General features: G+C 63.1%; 2 protein-coding genes across 11 annotated transcripts in view; one reads left to right on the top strand and one right to left on the bottom strand.

Moving 5' to 3' along the window:
• Positions 1 to 5: 5 nt before the first annotated feature.
• HTRA2 (HtrA serine peptidase 2) lies at positions 6 to 6,457 on the top strand (the record flags this gene model as incomplete). The annotated part of the gene is made up of 8 exons (XM_021382519.1): positions 6 to 82; positions 1,000 to 1,204; positions 1,274 to 1,468; positions 1,703 to 1,735; positions 2,049 to 2,157; positions 2,709 to 2,778; positions 5,679 to 5,774; positions 6,085 to 6,457. Coding segments are annotated over 8 exons (951 nt in total), but the record flags the coding sequence as incomplete, so codon positions are not given.
• A 1,719-nt stretch (positions 6,458 to 8,176) lies between these two features.
• Positions 8,177 to 17,742, bottom strand: part of LOXL3 (lysyl oxidase like 3) — a 14,155-nt gene continuing 4,589 nt past the window's right edge. For 4 of the 10 annotated variants that reach the window (XM_021382508.1, XM_021382509.1, XM_021382506.1 and 1 more), the window contains exons 2-17: positions 17,265 to 17,578; positions 16,561 to 16,724; positions 16,083 to 16,294; positions 15,550 to 15,603; positions 13,375 to 13,434; positions 12,957 to 13,176; positions 12,510 to 12,690; positions 12,114 to 12,268; positions 11,276 to 11,449; positions 10,974 to 11,129; positions 10,642 to 10,804; positions 10,168 to 10,411; positions 9,542 to 9,657; positions 9,300 to 9,436; positions 8,940 to 9,051; positions 8,177 to 8,761 (exon numbers count right to left, since the gene is read on the bottom strand). In XM_021382508.1, the coding sequence (XP_021238183.1) occupies positions 8,688 to 8,761; positions 8,940 to 9,051; positions 9,300 to 9,436; positions 9,542 to 9,657; positions 10,168 to 10,411; positions 10,642 to 10,804; positions 10,974 to 11,129; positions 11,276 to 11,449; positions 12,114 to 12,268; positions 12,510 to 12,690; positions 12,957 to 13,176; positions 13,375 to 13,434; positions 15,550 to 15,603; positions 16,083 to 16,294; positions 16,561 to 16,724; positions 17,265 to 17,574 (2,532 nt within the window). In that variant the 5' untranslated portion in view covers positions 17,575 to 17,578 and the 3' untranslated portion in view covers positions 8,177 to 8,687. Of the gene's footprint in view, positions 8,762 to 8,939; positions 9,052 to 9,299; positions 9,437 to 9,541; positions 9,658 to 10,167; positions 10,412 to 10,641; positions 10,805 to 10,973; positions 11,130 to 11,199; positions 11,450 to 12,113; positions 12,269 to 12,509; positions 12,691 to 12,956; positions 13,177 to 13,374; positions 13,435 to 15,549; positions 15,604 to 16,082; positions 16,295 to 16,560; positions 16,725 to 17,264; positions 17,579 to 17,742 lie in introns of those variants that run through there. The other 6 variants (XM_021382504.1, XM_021382510.1, XM_021382507.1 and 3 more) reach the window with 6 other exon arrangements.

Raw genomic sequence — 17,742 nt, 5'->3', positions numbered from 1 at the left:
CGCCCCGCGCCGCCTTCAACTTCATCGCCGACGTCGTGGAGAAGACGGCGCCCGCCCTGGTCTACGTGGAGATCGTGGGCAGGTACGCCCGCCCTGGCCCTGCCCGCCCGGGCCGAGGGGCCGCCCCGTGCCCCTGCCCGCCCCGTCCCTGCAGCGGGGCTTTGCCGCTGCCGTCGTTGGGCTCGGGCCCCCGGAGCCCTGTGGTGCTGCGGCGCTGCCGCTTGGCCTACCTTACAGTCAGCCCAAATGCCGCCTGCGTGGGCGCTGCAAGATACCAAAGTTACAATAAATGGTGCCCGGTCACCTCCTGATCTGCTCATCGCGGCAGCCGGTCGGGTTGGCGCACTTGCTCTACCCGTGGTGGGTCTGTGCTGCTTCTCCCGTTCCCTTTTTGCCTCCCACGTGCCTGAGAGCGGTTTCCTGCAGCGTTTGCCCCAGCACGTTCCCAAGGGCAGGGTGAAACCGGCCGGTACTTTGGCCTCGCTGTTCTTGCAGGCTGGCACGAAGCTTGCCTTTTTCCAGCAGCTGGGAGCCACCCTGAGCCACTCTGCCTTTTTAAAGGCCATTGACAGCAGTCTCGCAAGGACTGGTCCGCACGGCAGAGCTGTGTGTTCACATTGTATCTTTCCATAGGTCTGTGCCTGTCTTTCCTAAAGAGTCCGCATTGTCCAATGCTGCTCTCCGTTAGTGTGCGCTTCCCGGTGCACCTCTGTGGTCCTCATGAGGTGACACTTTTGCCACTGCACGTGGATTTCTGGTTCCTCCTGCTTGCTGCCCCATTGTGTGCACAGTTGTGCAGACTTTTGAGGTGGGCACCTGTCACGGGGCTGTGAAGGAGCTCCCACGCCGTGCTGTCACCCAGGCATCTCCTCACTGTCCCCTGCTGCCGTCCAGCCCACCAGGCTGAGCCATGCATCTGCCCACTGCCCTGGCTTCCTGCATCCCCACCGATCCCCTCCGGGCCCCTGCACCCTCCTGTGACCTTTGCCCACCTTGCAGGCACCCATTCTCGGGCCGTGATGTGCCCATCTCGAATGGCTCGGGATTCCTGGTGTCTCCTGATGGGCTCATTGTGACCAACGCGCACGTGGTTGCAAACCGGCGCCGGGTGCGGGTGAAGCTGGCCAGCGGGGAGCAGTACGACGCCGTGGTGCAGGACGTGGACCAGGTTGCAGACATCGCCACCATCAAGATCAAGCCTAAGGTGCGCGTCACTTTGTGGAAGCTCTTCCTTCCTCGCCTGCCCTCTGCTTACCCAGTTCCTCTCTTCCAGCACCCGCTGCCCACATTGCCCCTCGGGCGCTCCTCCGAGGTGCGGCAGGGAGAGTTCGTGGTGGCCATGGGCAGCCCCTTCGCCTTGCAGAACACCATCACCTCCGGCATCGTCAGCTCCGCGCAGCGCGGCAGCCGGGAGCTGGGCCTGACCGCCTCCGACATGGAGTACATCCAGACGGATGCTGCTATCGACGTAGGTGCACGGTGGGCTGGCACCTCGTCCCACTGCCCGCTCTGGGGAAGGGCTCTGGCTGCTGTGAGGTCCGAGGAGGCTGGGCACAGCAGGGTGGGAGAAGGGCGTTTCTGGTTGGTGATCTGGCCGTTTCTCAGCCCGAGCCCTGTTCTCTGGGCTCTGTCTCCTCACTGCGGGTTGGTGTTTGAGGGTGTTGCTTTCGTGGCCTCATTGCTGCTCTCTCTACTGTTTCAGTTTGGGAACTCTGGCGGTCCCCTTGTCAACTTGGTGAGTTCTCCTGCGTGTATCCCAGTGAGCCCTGTCTCCTAGGGCTGGGTGCCCTCAGTGGGAGCACTGTGCAAGCACCTTCAGCTGTCAGGAGGGAAGGAGGAACTGTGTGTGCTCTAGGCATCTTGAAGGGTGGGATCAAGGAATTGGCCTGGGGTGAGAGCCCTGTTTGGTGGGAGTCATCCCTGCCTGGCCTCTGCTGGGTCAGACTGCCTGGGGAGGGAAGGCTGCAAAGGCTTCAGGTTTTGCACAGTAGTTCCCCCCCGCTCCATAAAGACGCAGGTTGGAGAACGCAGTGCCCTTTTCCACGCAGGATGGTGAAGTGATTGGGGTGAACACCATGAAGGTGACGTCGGGCATCTCCTTTGCCATCCCCTCAGACCGGCTGCGGAAGTTCCTGCAAAAGGAGGAACAGCGCAAAAGTGAGTTGGGTGCCTCTCTGCTCGGGTGCTGGGGAAGGAGGCCAGAAGGAGGATGATGAAAGAGGGAAGAAGCTTTGGCGTAGCTGAGCTCCCTGCACTTCTTCAGAGAGGTGGGCAAACATAGCGAGAGGAAGAATCTTTGGGGAGTAAGAAGATTCTCCCGTTTGGCATGAAGCAGTGAGCCCCTCTGCCATGGGAAATCCATACGCCCGTCTGCCACAGATAAAGACTTGCAGAGTTTCCAAGAACTCTGCCTGTTCTTGTTCCTTTGTGTTTGTGGTAATTTGTTTAATGCAGATTCTTGCTGTCTGGTTCTCACACTGACATTATGGAATGATATTCTCAGGCACGACAGTGATATCTTAAATTAAGAAAGTATGCAATACCTATCAAGCCAGTAAATGAAACTGAAATTTTCTGTTGGTGGGGAATCAGAATCACTCTGTCTGCCTCGGGGCGTGTGGGCTTTGTGGTTTGCTGGCTCAGCCCCGTGCTTTTTTGAGTGCGTGCCTGTTTTCAGCGTCGTTGTTCCATGCCCTTTCTGCCCACAGGCTCTTGGTTTGGCAGTGCCGAGACGAAGCGCCGTTACATCGGGGTGATGATGCTGACGCTCACACCCAGGTATGTGCTCTGAGCTCAGGGGCCAGGGGGACCGGTCTTGTTGGGACGCGGTGACAAGGTGATAGCATCTTCCAAACCAGCCATCAGTGCCAGTTTTTGAGAGGACTGTCTTCACAAGGTTAAGCGTTCACATTCAAAAATCTCTTTGCTGATATTGTGCTTAGACTCTTTAGCCTGGGAAGAGCACTGTGTTTCCCCTGCATCTGAAGAAATGCTCTGGTTAGCAAAGAGGACTGCAGCCAGACTGCTTGCTTAGATCGGCCGCCCGTGTTGCTGCTGGCCTCTGAGACACACAAGCCAAACCCAGTGGCCCCGGGCAGGTGGCAGATGCCCTGCAGGCCGTGTTGGATGTGCCTGGCTGAGTGCTGGGCAGCCTGGTCAGGCCCACACAGAGCTCTGCGAGCCCTGGGACAGAATTGGCACGGCTTCATGCCATCAGCTGCCTGCAGCATCCTAGGGGCAGCAAGCACAGCAGTTTGAGGAGTGCTGGACCTGCAGCCTCACCTCTGTGGGCAACCTTCCTTTTCAAAGGTATCGTGCCCGAGCAACTCTCAAGAGATGCCTGGGGCTCAGTGCGTCAGTGCGGTTGGTGGCTGCCGTGTGCCCGGCAGAAACACACTGCGGGGCTGTGCTGTGCCCGTGCCAAAGTTCTGGTGGCTCCTGTGTGGCTGGTTGAGTTTGTGGACTGGACGCCGCGAGCAGTGCCGGCTTCTTGTTGGCACACGGACGGGAGGAGCCGCGCTGCACCTCCAATTTCAGGGCCGCAGGGTGAGCAGGGAGCGCTGTCAGCACCGCAGCCGTGCCCAGCAGATGGTGCTCGTGCTCGCCGCTAGAGCTGGAGCTGGCGCCTGGGGGCAGACAGGGAGGGCTGCTGCACAAGGTAGGAGCGTGTAAATCAGGCTGTGTATCCACCAGTACGAACGGAACAGAAGCCAGAGGTGGGTGCTCCCATCAGAGAACAGAGCCCCTTTGGGCACCCTATTTTTGCCCGTGAAAAGTTATTACTGGGATTCAGATGGTTCTTCAGAGAGGAGAGGAAAAAGAGCTGGGGAAGTGTCTTCTCAAATATTATTTAGTATAGAGATGAGGAAGGCTTGAGCTCCCGCTGTCCTGCCTTGCAGCATGCAGTAGGTAGGGACCGAGTGAAGGGTTTGGAAAACAGAGATGCTGGTTGTTGGAAATGAGTTCTACACAGAACAGGTGCTGGGGATGCAGTGCCGGTGAGGGATGTTACCAGGGAAACATTGAAACACGTGGGTTGCTTCTTCATGCTGTGTGTGATAGGGCTTGCTGATGTTGTAGGATTCACAAGAGCACTTAGGAAACCTAACAGAAATGAAACCTTACTGGTTGCCACATGCAAAGGTGCAGTGTGGCAGCTCAGGAGCAGCAGGCAGCTGGAGGCACGGTCCCACCTGCACAGTGTCTGTAGTTGTGCCCTTGGTCTGAGTGACCTGTGTACTGGGGCTGGCTGAGATGGAGGTAATTTCTTTTTTAGAGTCTTGTATGGTATTGTGTTTTGGATTTGTGACCAGAACAGTGTTGATAACATACCAGTGTTTTAGCTGTGGCTGAGCAGTGCTTATACAATGTCCAGGCCTTCACTGAATCTCCTACTGCTCCCCACAGGGAGTGGGCTGGGGGTGGGCAGGAGAGGATGCAGCAGGGAAACCTGACCCCAGCTGAGCGCAGCGATAGCCCAGGCTGCACGATGTCATGCTCAGCAGGGAAACTGGGGGAAGCTTTTCCACAGTGGCTGCTCAGGGGCTGGGAGGCAGTTACTGTGTTTGTACAGAGACTGTGTAAGGGCACGCGTGGTTCAGCGTTAGTGACTGAAGCGAAGAAGCAGATTTGTCCTAGTGAACGTGCAGCTCCTGTCAGCAGCAGTCCTGATAGTCCTACCAGCGGTGCCCACTGACAGGACAGGGGGCAGTGGGCACAAACTGAAATATGTGATTCCAGCTGAGCACAACAAACCCCTGTCTTTAACTGTGAGAGTGGTCAAACCCTGCACTGGTTGACCAGAGGGGTTGAGTCTCTGTCCTTGGAGATACTCGGCAGCGGCGTGGACAGCCTTGGGCAGCCTGCTCTGGCTGGTGTGGGACCAGCTCCCTTCCAGCCTCATCTGTGCTGTAATACTGTGACATCAAGAAGAGAGGGCAGCTTGCAAAGCTCGGTGAAAAAAAGCACAGCGCCGTTCAGCAGGGGCTGCTGCAAAGCAAGGAGCTGTAACAAGTGGGGAGCAAGGAGCTGGGTGCTGTATTTCCTGGGGTTACAGTAGATCCAAAGTGGTGCAGAGGCTGTTTACATTATGCACAGTTGTGAGATCCAGCTGGAGTGTTGTGTCCAGTGCTGGATGTGTTCGGGAACAGTTGGAGGGAATCCAGAAAGGAGCAGAGAGAGATGCGGAACTGAAAGCTAGGGCTCGAAAACCTGGTCTGGGGGAATACTGGAGGAACTGGGGTTGTTTAGTCTAGACTCCAGCAGAGAGATATAGGTATACTTCTGCTTGACATTCCTGGCAAAAACAAAAGGGCATCACTTTTCTTCTGTGACCTATTCGCAGAAGAGAGAAGTGGAACTTCAGGAGGGGAGGTGCAAATCTGATTCCAGGAAAGCTGTCTGATGTGGGGCTGCTCAGACACAGGACGTGCATCACCAGCAGCTGAGATCCAGCTGGCAGCAGCGCTGGTAGTTTCCAGTTCTCCCTAGCACGCTCAGGACTCATTTTTGTCAGGCAGATGGTGGCATTCGAGTGACCCCAGGGTTTGCAGGTGGTCACTTGTGCGGGGGCACAGGAGGAGAGTTCTGCAGCATTTTCTACAAGCGCGGTCCTGGCTGGGTGGGAGTCCTGCTCTGCTTCCCAGCTCAGTACCGTGATGCTGATTTTCACTCTGCAGCATCCTAGCTGAGCTGAAGCTGCGTGACCCCAGCTTCCCTGACGTCTCCTATGGAGTGCTAATTCACAAAGTGATCATCGGTTCCCCGGCCCATCAGTAAGTGCTGCCCTGCGCCTGGGGGTGGGAGAGCAATTACACGGGGTGGGACGTGTTTAGCTCTGAGGGTTTTGCTGCAGAGCAGCAGGGGTTGGGGCCCGCAGAGCAGTCAGTCTGCAGCAGGAGCCGACTAGTGGAACGCGCCTGGGCTTGGCAGCCCTTTGGCCAAGCTACCTGCGGAGCTGAAGGAATGCCTGGCACAACAGCCCCCAGCTTCCTGAAGCGCCTGGCTCTCCTTCCTTCCTGGAAGACGAAGCCGCAGACAAGCGTCTGCTTCACTCGCCGTGAATTTCTTTCCTTCTCCCCTCAGGGCAGGGCTGAAGGCAGGCGACGTTGTGCTGGAGATTAACGGGCAGGCAACGCGCCGCGCAGAGGACGTCTACGAGGCAGTGCGGACTCAGCAGAGCTTGGCCTTGTTGGTGCGGCGCAGCTACGACACTTTGCTGGTGAGCGTTGTCCCGGAGGTCACGGAGTAGCTGTGCTGCAGAGCAGACCGCTCTGGCCGCTGGCTGAGTGCGCTGGCCAGGAGCCAAGGATGCAGGACCGAGGCACATCTGTGCACCCACCAGGGAGAGACCGGGAGCCTGCGAGGGCCTGGAGGGGCCAGGCAGGGGGCACGACCCTGGGGCAGACTCAGTGTGAAACCGCTCCCCTCCTTGCTCAAATAAAGCACTTTTCTAGGTGCCGCGTGGCCTCCTTTGCACGGCACACGGTGGCCCAAGTATGACCTGGGAGCAGCTGGGCTGTGGGAACCTGCTGCTCCTGTCATTCTGTAGCTGGGAGGAGCTGTGATCTCCTTAGTGCTAGGGGAGAGGGGTCCTGTCACCTCCTCGGCATCTATATACGGGCTGTGTCTGATTCCTCCATCCATAATGAGTGGCTCCTGGGGGCACCTTCTCTGCAGGTGAGAGCGGCCCCTGCAGCTGCGGTGGGGCAGGGCTCCACGGGGAGAGCCGTCACCGCCTCCCTGTGCAGCCAGAGCTCGCTGCCATAGCTGCTCCCAGAAGGCTTCTGGGAGTTGGCTGATGTCCTCTGGGTCAAATCACTTCCACGTGGAGCAAGCGCTCCAGCGCTCGTGTCCACGTATGCACCCTGACCTCAGCTCTCTGGGTCACACTGGGAGGATCTTCAATGTCACGGCCTAGCCAACCTAGGATCTGGCAGGGGCAGCGTATGGCCAGCCGGAGCTGCGGAAGAACCTGTGAGGGCTGCGCGTGCTGCCCTGGTGCTGTCTGTCTGTCTGTCTATCCCTCCCCCAGCTTGCGTCTGTCAGCGCCGGAGCACTGCGCTCCCACGCACAGAGCATCCCTGGGGACCCACCAGGCCCTTCCCCGCTGCCTTCCTAGCTTGCTCCCTCCCTGTCCTCGGCAGCTGGCAGCCGAGAGCTGTACTGAGGGGGAGCGGCAGGGAGCAGCTCGGGCTGTCCTTGCTTTCCTGGAAGAGCCCCGCTCCGCTCCAGCCCCATCGCTCTGCCAGCGGCCGTGGGAGGCGAGGAGCGGGGAGCCGTGCCGCCCCGGGGCTGCGCAGTGGCCCGCTCCAGCGGCAGGAATGCGAGCAGCGGCCGGGCTGTGCCCGTGGAAGGGCTTTCGCACACCCTTGGTATTTTTAGGAGATGAAAGAAGCACAGTTCCTTGGGGGGGGGGCTGTGGCGGAGGACGGCTCTGAGCGCGGCTCCCAGCATTCCCCTGCTGCCGGCCAGAGAACAGAACAGGGCTCCTTTCAGGCCGGCCCTGGCCTCGCCAGTGGAATTTGTTCCCCGGCAAACCCCAGCCGCGGGAGGGGCGGCAGCGCGCAGGGGAAATAGCTGAGACGTTTCTCGCATAGCTGCTCCGGCAGCACTGACCGCAGCGCTTTCCAGGGCTGCAGCCAGGGCCTGCCCTGTTGGCGTGCACGGGGCCCGGGCTGCTCCTCCATGCTGATGCTGCTCTCTGCAGACAGGGCCAGAGGTTCTGGCTGAGGGGTGATGGCTGCAGGACCTGAAGTGGCTCCCACTTACCTGAATCTTCTACCTCCCTCTATCTGCCCGGTCTCTCTGGCTCCCTGGGGCTTTACTCCCCCCACACCAGCCCCTATGGGGGCAGCCCAGAGCTGCAGTCCCTGCGGCTCGCACCCCGTGGGGCTGGCGGGAGGTCACGCTGCTTGGGATTCCTGCTGCATAACATCTGTGTTGCATCTGGCATGGGGCATCCTGTCCTTCCCTGCTTCAGTGTTGCGCCAGGGTGGCCCCATCTGCTCCCGCTGCCGCAGGCCTCCCGCAGCTCCAAGGGCTGCTCCGGGGCATCCCTGGGCCCCTGCAGCCCCTTCCTCTGCCCTGTAGAGGGGCAGCTCCTATACCCCGTGCAAGGCAGCCCCGCTGGGCCGTGCCCCCGTGCTCTTCCTCCCCCCCTAGAGAGGAGCCAGGAGGATATAGAACTGACATCTTTATCAAGAAAATAAAATTACAACTAAGACATGGGCGTGGGAGCTGCTGCCGGGCAGCCAATGGCAGCACTGCTGTGCAGGGCAGCCACACTGTCTGGAGATGGGGCTCCTGGGGCACCAGGGCAGCTGGTCCTGAGCAGGGGTGGGGGTCCCCGGGTGGGGTCCTGCTGCCGGAGGAGGGCAGAGCCCCAGAGAAGGTGGAGCAAGGTGAGAGGAACTGGGGCTGGGGAGCAGGAGGGGCACAGCTGGGGTAGCGGGGCCTCCCCGGACCGTACCCTCGTGCTGCAGCCTGAGCCAGGGTGCAGCGTCTGGCCAGTGGTCGAGGGCTGGAGGTGCGGTGCTCAGGGCCCCAAGCCCTGGCAGCGAGTCCTGGGCAGTCCCTAGCGCAGTGCAGGGTGTGGCGGGGCAGGCACGAGCCCCTGCCAGCCCCACAGCAGCTTCCTCCTGCTCGCAGGGTGAAAGAGGGAGATGGCATCTCCCTGGGCCTGGGCCCTATGAAATCTGGTTGTTCAGCTGCCCCGGGTACTGCTCGAACCGCTTGCTGGCCTCCTCGCTGAGCGCATCACCTGGGTGACAGGGTGAAAGCTGTAGCTCCGGTGCTGCCTTGCCACCACCTCCGCTTGTCCCCAGCACCCCAGCTCCTTCCTCTGCACCTGCCCACACCCCACTGCCTGCTCGACCCCACACCCCACACTATTCCCAGCCCCGGTGTGCCCCAGCCTGTGCCGCATCCCCAGGCATTACCGATGTGGCAGCTGTGCACCCAGATGCGGTGCCCGTCGTACTTGCAGTTGCATTTCATGGCGTTGTTGGTGAAGTCGCTCTCTGCCACCTCAAAGTTGGGGTTGATCACGACCTGTGGGGCAAGCGTGAGTGGGTCACACGAGCCCTGCATGTCTCCAGGCACGGGGGCAGGCACCGTCTCCCTGTGCTGCAGCTCCCGGGGCCGTGCACCCCGTCCAAAGCCAGAGCGTGCTGAGGACCACGGGGCAGAGGTGAGTTCCAGAGCCCGCCCAGCCCCACAGCACAGCCCATTCCGTGCACTCTCAGCGCATCCCACGCATTGCCACTAAGGGTGTGAGGGGCACAGCACAGCTGCAGCACCTGCAGGATGTAGTTGCCTGGCTTGACGTCAGTGATGTCGATCCACTGGCAGTCAATGTCGTGCCGGTACAGGTCCCAGCAGCCCACCGTGATGCCCTGTTCCCCAAAGTTGGCACACTCGTACCGCTTGGCCACGTCTGCAGGCAGGAAAAGAACGCGGCTTGTCCCTGCTACAGCCCCTGAACGGGGGGATGCAGCGAGGACCCAGAGCCTCGTGGTGCCGCCCAGCCTCACAGTCCCACCTTCCTCGCACTCGGTGTCCTCAAGGCAGAAGCTGGCTTTGTGGCCTTCAGCCACCTTGGTGCCGTTGGGAGTCAGGATGTCGTAGTGAGTGAAGATGTCCATGCTGTGATAGTGCCTGCGAGAGAGCCCGCAGCACCCGCTGCCCTAGAGCCAGCCCCTCAGGGAGGGCTGGGGTGGAGGGGACAGCGGAGGGAACCCACACAGCCACGGGAACCCACACAGCCACGTGCCTCTCCCCACTGCTCAGGAAGATCTGCATAGCCCCTGCTCGGGACACGACGCAGCGAGGCCGAGCTCAGCCTCACCCTGGGATGGGACACGGTGCTGTCCCCAGGCAGCTGGCCCAGGCAGGGGCGGCCTGCCCCATGGTGCAGGCTGCAGCCCGGCCTCAGCACCGCGCCTCCGGGGACAGCCCGGAGCCAAACTGGGGAAAACGGCATCGGGGCCCTCACCCAGGCTCTGTGCCTTGCAGTGCCACCGTGACCCGGCCTCACCCTCACCCTGTGGCATTGCTCTCATCCTGTAGCATCACCCTCAGCCGGTGCCTCCCTCACCAAGCCCGCCCCAGCTCCATCAGCCCCAGCCCCGGCTGTTCCCAACCCGCCTGCCCGTGCCGCGCACGCACCGGTGACACTCGTGCCAGACCCAGGAGTGCCGCCCGGCCTTGGGGCGGAAGTCAGCGCGGCCGTTGTTGTGGATCTGGGAGGAGAAGCGGAGCAGGCGACGGTGCCCATAGGGCCAGTTGGCGTGGCGGGCTGAGCTGGAGAGGCAGTTCTCCTCGGCGGCGCAGTACAGCATGTGCAGCGGGCGGTCCTCGATGTACGCCGTCTCCTGCACCAGCGGGGCGTGCAGCAGCAGGTCGGAGGCGGCTGGGGAGGGGTGGCAGCTCAGGGCTGGACGGCCGCCCCAGGCAGCGCAGCGCGGGGCTGAGCTGAGCCAGCCGGGAGAACGCACGGCCAGCCCAGCACTGGGGCACTCATCGACCCCGCCACCCGCAGCCCCCACTGCCTGCGGGCTCTCCATCTGCAGCCCTCGGACCCGCAGCCCCAGTGCCCGCAGCCGGTTGCCTCCATCGCCCACGGCCCCCGCGCTCGCTCACTTTCGGAGCAGATGACGCCCGCGGCGAAGCGCGTGCCCGTGTTCCTGCAGTTCAGGCTGCTGCCGTGGTGCTGGCAGTGGCTCAGGGACAGCTCGTGGCCTTCACACTTCACGCCGCTCAGCACCATCTCCGTCACGTTGCTGGCGTCCCAGTACCACGTCTCCTGGGGTGGGCGAGATGAGCCGGGCAGGGCGCCGTGCACGCCCCGCTGCGGTGCCCCCCGCCCGCACACCCGCAGAGGCCCCATCCCACGGCACGGATCAGCCCCGTCCCGTCGCCCCACGCACCCCGTGCCTGCCAGGGCAGCGCCGGGGCCGCGGCCCCGCACCTACCGTCACCGCGTGCAGGGAGTAGCCCAGGCCCAGCTGGCGACAGGCCACCATCGCCTCCTTGGTGGTCCAGCCGTCGCTGCACACAGTGCCCCACTTACTGCCGCGCTTCACCTCCACGCGGCCCTCGAACTCGGTCCTCCCCCCGGCCAGGCGGATCTGCGGGAAGCCCTGGGGCCGTGAGCGGCCCGCCCCGACCCGCACCGCCGTCCCCATCTCCGCCACGTACCCGTTCCCATCCCCGTCCCCGCAGAGCAGTGCTGCTGGCGGCTTGCCTTCCCGGCCGTGCTGGCTCCGGCACCTACTTGTAAGCCGTGGTTAGCGAATCCCAGACCCAGCTGGCGACAGGCCACCATCGCCTCCAGCGTACCCCAGCCTTCGCCGCACACCAGGCCCCAGCGGGGCTCGTCCCCGTCGCCAGCCCCCACCGCCACCTCGACCCGCCCCTCGAAGCGGCTCCGGCCCCCGCTCAGCCGAATCTGCGGAGAGATTCAGCAGCGTGGTCACCCCGAGTCCCTCGTGCATCCTGGCCCCCCACCGGGACCGGGGCGAGAGGCGAGAGCCGGCAGAGCCAGGCACGGCTCGGGGTGAGCCAGGAACTCGGACGGGCATCGCGTGTGGGATGGAGCAGCGCTGCCCAAAGCGGGCAGAACGATTCATTTAGAAATGGGAATGCCATTTCTGAAATGACAGGCACGGGAATGTTAGAACGGTTAAAAAGCCCAAAGTGGATGAAATGAGAGGCGCAATGCGCAGAAAGGCGCTGATCCGCTTGCTCATTTCATCACCAGTCCCCCAAAAAATCTCTCCTGTGGTCCCACAGCAAATTTTTTTGGGGGCGCTTCAGTCGGGATGCGGCACCAGCAGGCAGGGCTGCAGCACACCACAGTGCGAGGGGCACTGCTGAGCCCCAGAGCCCCCAGAGCCCCCTCCCTCCTCACAGGGCAGCGTGGGACCCCCAAGAGCCCCAACCTCCCAGGGCAGCCCTCATCCCAAACCAGGGGGAAACAAGGGAGCCAAAAGGGGACAGCGGGGGACATCCTACGTTGGGTCCCACGGGTCCCCAGGCTCCTCAAGTGCCACAGACACCAGTGCCATCCCTCAGCCCCCCTGTAGACATTCCGTCCCCCCCACGGCACGTACCAGGTTCTCGTAGCCCATGTAGGGGATGTTGCAGCGCACGGCCGCGTCCTCCGTATGCTTGCAGTCCTCCTGCGTGATGTTCTTGAAGGGGCAGCTCCAGAGGGACTTCTCAGTGCCCAGGCATTGCACCTCATTCAGGTGGATGGGCCCCGTCCCTGCAGACAGACAGCAGGGCTCAGTGCCAGCAGCACGGGGATGCTGCAGCCCTCCCATCCCCGTGGCCCAGCCCTGCCCTCCCCAGCTGCCAGCCGGGGCAGCCTGGCCCAGCAGCCAAGGCTCTGGGGACGCTCAGGGCAAAACCCACACCCCGTGTGCCCCGCGTCCAGGTGCCCGCAGGGCACGTGCAGCACAGCGGGCTGAAGGCAGTGCCTGGCCCATCTGCCACAGCGCTCTCACCTTGGCCCATGCGTGCCCCAGTGAGGGCCTCCTTGGCGCTGCCGAAGCCCAGCTCACGGCACACCACGCTGGCGGACAGCAGGTTCCAGCGGTCGTCGCAGATTGTGCCCCACTCGTTGTTCTTCAGCACCTCAACACGGCCCTCCCCGGCCTTGGCACCGCCCTTCAGCCGGATCCGTGGCTGCAGGGGCAGAAAGGTCAGGGCACAGCACGGCACGGTGCAGCACAGCGCAGCACACGGTGCAGCAACAGCACGGCACTGCATGGTAGCGCAGCACAGAGGTGGCTGCCATGCCTCTGTGACATTTAGGGACAGGACACTGTCCCCACCTCCTGCCCCCTGGGTTCCCTGCACACTCGCTCTCAGCCAACTGAAGGGACAGACGGACAAAGCCCCACGCAGGGCAGCAGCAGCTGTGGGCACCGCAGGACCCACGCATGGCTCACCTGGCCCTGCTGCTGCTGGCGCTGCTTCTTCTTCTGGGCACCACCGGTGGCAAAGAGGGGCCCGGGCACGCAGCTGACAACAGCGGGCATGCCAGTGCTGCAGGCTGCCGAGGCGTTGCCCCGGTAGAACTGGAACGTGCACATGGAGAGGTGCACCTCCGTCCCCGTACAGGACACCGAGTGCAGGCGGTAGTTGAGCTGCTGCCGCTCTGCAAACAGCCTGCAAGGAGAGAGCAGAGCCTGAGGCGCAGCCAGCGGGGCACAGGTGTCACCTGCCTGCAGCTGTGCTGTCCCTGCCCCCTGGGTGCCCACCCCCGCCTGCTCCACGCCCCACGTCCCAGCAGTGCAGGGACACACACGGCTTCTGCAGTGCTGAGCTGGGATCCTGGCACTCAGGCTCTCCGCTGGAGCCATTTACCTCTTCCTGGACCCTACGTCCTCCCTGCGCTTTTGTTTAGGCTGAGATTTGGAGGCCAGCCTGGAAAACAGAAAACAACCGTGAAGGTGGCCCAGGCCAAGCGGGCCGCCAGGGAGCTTCACGCACTCCCCTTCACGTCACGTGTGGATACAAAGCATCCTCTGCTGCCAGCACTGACACAACCGTCCTCCACAGCAGTGTTGCAGTTTCCTGCCCACATCACACCAGGAAACTGGGACAGATGCAGCAACATCCTGTGCTGCTTCGGCACATAGCAGAAGATCAAACAACAGCGCAGCAGTTTGATCTGCTGGGTGCAGGTGAGATATGCCCCCGTCCTCACCCGGGCCGCAGACAATGTCACTGCGTGCTCCAAGGGAGCAGCACACCCAGCAAGCTCAGCAGGAAAGAAGTGTGATGGTGGCACAGCCCCTGCACCAACACTTTGTCCTGTCTGGGGGGAGGGAGATGCTGAGCACAGCCACAGCCCCAAGAACCAGGAGAGCAGAGCCCCAGAACGGGGCAGGAGACAGACAGCACCTGGAGACCAGGGACCAGGCGCAGGCAGCCCCACGGCAGAGCCTGCACCGCCCCAGGGCACTGCACAGGCAGCCAGGAGCCTGAGTCACACAAAGGGCCAGAGGAACATCAGCTCCCATCAGCACTCATGGGACCACAGCCGGATCCTGTGCCCCCACGCAGACAGACATCTGCAGAGGGCACAGGACCAGGCAGGGCTGGGAGAGGTGGGTGCAGTACTGCTGCGAGGAGGACAAACTGGAGGATAGTTTGGCTGCGGGGCTCGGGCAGCCCCGACCTGCACCAACACGGGGCTGTCAGGGAGCTCTGCACAGCCAACAGACAGGTGCACAAGAGGAAGGGGGTGAAATTTGCAAGGAAAGGGTCACATTAGATGCAAGGAGAAGTTTTTCCCAGTGAGGGTCATTCAGCATTGCAGCAGAGGCCGCAGGACTGTGAGATCTCTGCCCTCACAGCTTTTCAGAAGCCAACTGCACGAAGACCTGAGTGCTGCAGGAGAGGATGGACCAGAACCCTGAGGTCCCTTCCAGCTGGGATCACCCCGTGACCCCACACGGGACTGTGGGATGTGCAGCCTGAGATCAGCCCAAAGCTGCTCCTGTGCCAGGCAGAGCGTGGCACAGCACTTCACCCACATGGGCAACGCCCACACAGCGGACAACGGGCACCAACCAGCCAAAGAAAGAACAGCGAGTTGCAGCAAAGGACATTGACGAGGGCTTGAGGGGACCCTGCAGTCTGACCCTGCTGGATTTCCATCAGCAGCGCAGGCAGAGCTGCAGGAGCAGCACTGGTGACACAAAGCTGGGCAGCGTCACAGCAAAGGGCTCAGGATGGAGACAGAGCACCTCTGGCACCAGGGGAGGTGGTGGGACCGGGGTGAAGCCGTTTGCTGGGGGCAGAGCAGCTGCTCCGCGTGGTGCTGGGGTTCAGCAGGAGGTGCCACACCGAGCCCAGGGAAGGTGGGCTGTGGCTGTAGCCTGGATCTGCATCCACCACCAAACCTGGCAGCAGCGGTGCAGGGCCAGAGGGAAAGGGCAGCTAGACTGCCCCTGGGGGTCATGCAGAATGGCAGCAAAATGATGGGGAAAGAGATCCCAGGTGGATGCAGATCTTGGGACAAGGGCTGCCACATCGTGCCAGCACCACCAGCATTGCTGAGCAAGCTCCTATAATCCACGTGAGCCCAGCTCGTGGGGAATAGGAGGTACATGGCCTTTCCAGGTTCCCCACCGCAGCTTTCTGCAGAAAGCAGCCCACAGTCCCTATCCTCCAGCAGAGATAGCTCCTTCCCAAGGCCTCCCTGTCCCCATAGTGTGCAGCACAGGGTGCTCCAGCCCTCTCCATGCCTTCCACTGGGACCCCGCATCTCCAGAACCTCCTCAGCGCATGGAACGAGGCTGCTCTGCCTGGGGAATGGCAGGCCTGGGAAAAGAGCATCTCTTCAGGGGGACAGGAGACCATGCATGCCAGACAGGTCCCACCATCACAGAGTCATCCTGCTCAGCACAGCCCAGGCCCTCGCCTGTTCCAAGCAGATCCACTTTTGCAGGATCCACTCAGACAGCAGAGAACAGTGGGGCAGGGCAGCCCAGCTCTGCTCAGGGTGCAGCAAGGCTCAGCCCAGCCCCTTACCTCCCGCCTGGCCTCGTGCTCCGGCCCCTCGTCCTGGCCGCGCGCTTCAGCCGCCTGCGGGGCAACACCGTGGCTGCACCGTCAGTAGTGCACACGGCACCGGACCACGCTGCGGGCAGCACACCCACAGCCACACGCTGGGCAGCACGCCCACAGTATGCCCAGGGCAGCACGCTCACGGCCGAGCCCCGGGACATCGGGCAGTGGTGCTGCGGCAGCGTCCCTGCCCAATTCAGCACAAACTGCCCCTCAGCACAGGGTCCCCCACACTCCCCACCAGAGGGAAACGTGGGAGCATGTGGCTGCCGGGGACCAAAACCTGCCACCTTGGGCAGTGATGTATAGGGAAGACTGGCAGCCATAACTCCCAGCTGTGCCACGGCCCCCGGCTGGGTTAGCAGCGCCCACGTGGCCTGTGGGACTCGGGCTGGACAAACAGCAGGATGGGGGATGCTGAACAGCACGGTCCCCCCTGTGCCCCAGAAGCGCCCCGGCATCCTCGGCCCCACCGGCTCCCAGCCAGCCCCACTTACTTGTAGAAGTTCCTGTTCACCTTCTTCTCGGCGGGGAAGCCCATCATGCCGCAGATGACGCGGCTGTTCTTGCTGTCCCAGCCGTCATCGCAGATCTGCGCCCAGCCATCCTTGTAGCGCACCTCCACGATGCCCTCTGTCACTGGCAGCCGCCGCCGTGTCCCCGACACCACCGCGCGCAGGCGGACCTCCTCCACGTGGCTCTGCTCCGTCTGCAAGGCATGTCAGCGCCGGCACCCGGCACCCTGCTCCCCGCCAGCCCCTCCCCAGGGTGTCCCGCAGAAGAGGTCCTCCAGCCCTGGAGAGGAGCAGGGACGGGCAGATCCCACAGCCCTGCAGGAAACCTCCAATGGCACTGAGAAGCCAGGCACCCAACTCCATCCCGTGCACCCCTGGTCCCAGGCCGCATCTCTGGGAGCACAGCAGGAGATAGCTGCCGTCCTTCCACCGCAGGGTGGGTTGCCTGCAGCCCCCTCACCTCGATGACATTGGAGTCTTTGAAGCCTGGGATGCGCTCGTCCTTGCAGATGACGCCCGCATCCTCCTCGTGGCTGCAGTCGCTGTTCCCCCAGCCCCGGTGCTTGCAGTCCCTGATGCTCTTCTCGCCCCCCGCACAGTTCACGTTATCCAGCCAGATCCGCCCTGCCGCACACCGGGGCGGGGGTGAGGGGGACAGAGCCCACGCAGCAGCCCCCGGAGCAGAGGGGGCACCGTGGGGACGGGGACCGGGGCAGCACAAAGCTGGGGCCAGGCACGCACAAAACGAAGGCCTGGGGGCGGAGGCAGCAGGAGGAGCTTCCAGCAGACGCGGTACCCGCGTGCAGCCGGGGGACTGCACGGCATCTCGCCCGCACTCAGCGTGCTGCAACCACCGCACGCAGCCTCACAAGCACAGCCCTGCAGCCACCCGCAGCACCAGAGACACGCACAGCCCCGCAGCGCGGTGCACGCAGCACGGCCTCCCCGAGCACGGGAGGGACACACACACACACACACACACACACACACACACACACACACACACACACACACACACACACACACACACAGAGGTGGAGGTTCCCACTCCGCTCTGCACACACACACTCGTGCAGGCGCACACACACGCGCACACTCACGCTGCCGGGCGCTGCGCAGACAGAGCCCTGCTCGGCTCCGGCCCGGGGCAGCCCCCCCTCTTACCGACTCCTTTGCCGTACTTGGCGCTGTGGGCCCAGCCGGTGGCCCCCGCGAAGCCGAGCTGCCGGCAGAACACCTGCGCGTTGGCCAGCGTGAAGTCGTCGTCGCAGACGGTGCCCCACTCCTCGTTGTAGAAGACCTCGATCCGGCCCTCGTTGTGCTTGCGAGGGTACCCGGCCAGCCGGAACTTCAGCGGGGGCACGGGGCCGCGCGTGGGGCCCGGGGGGGTGGGCTGCGCTCCGCTCCCGCACATCCACAGCCCGCCCAGCAGCAGCAGCAGCTCCCGCCACGCTCTCGCGCCGCGTTGTCCCATGGCCCTTGGGGGGGGGGGGGAGGCGACGTCAGGGCGCGGGGCACCCGCGCCTCCCCACGCAGGAGCGGCCTCGGCCCTCGCCCGCCCGCGGCCCTAGAGCTGCCGCGCGCCTCGCACCCCCTGCACGAGGCTGCTCCGCGGCCGAAGCCGTGCCGTGCCGTGCCGTGC

Source organism: Numida meleagris, unplaced genomic scaffold, assembly GCF_002078875.1.
Source record: "Numida meleagris isolate 19003 breed g44 Domestic line unplaced genomic scaffold, NumMel1.0 unplaced_Scaffold250, whole genome shotgun sequence".
NCBI classification, from domain to species: domain Eukaryota; kingdom Metazoa; phylum Chordata; class Aves; order Galliformes; family Numididae; genus Numida; species Numida meleagris.
This window is presented reverse-complemented; position numbering and strand designations above follow the sequence as displayed.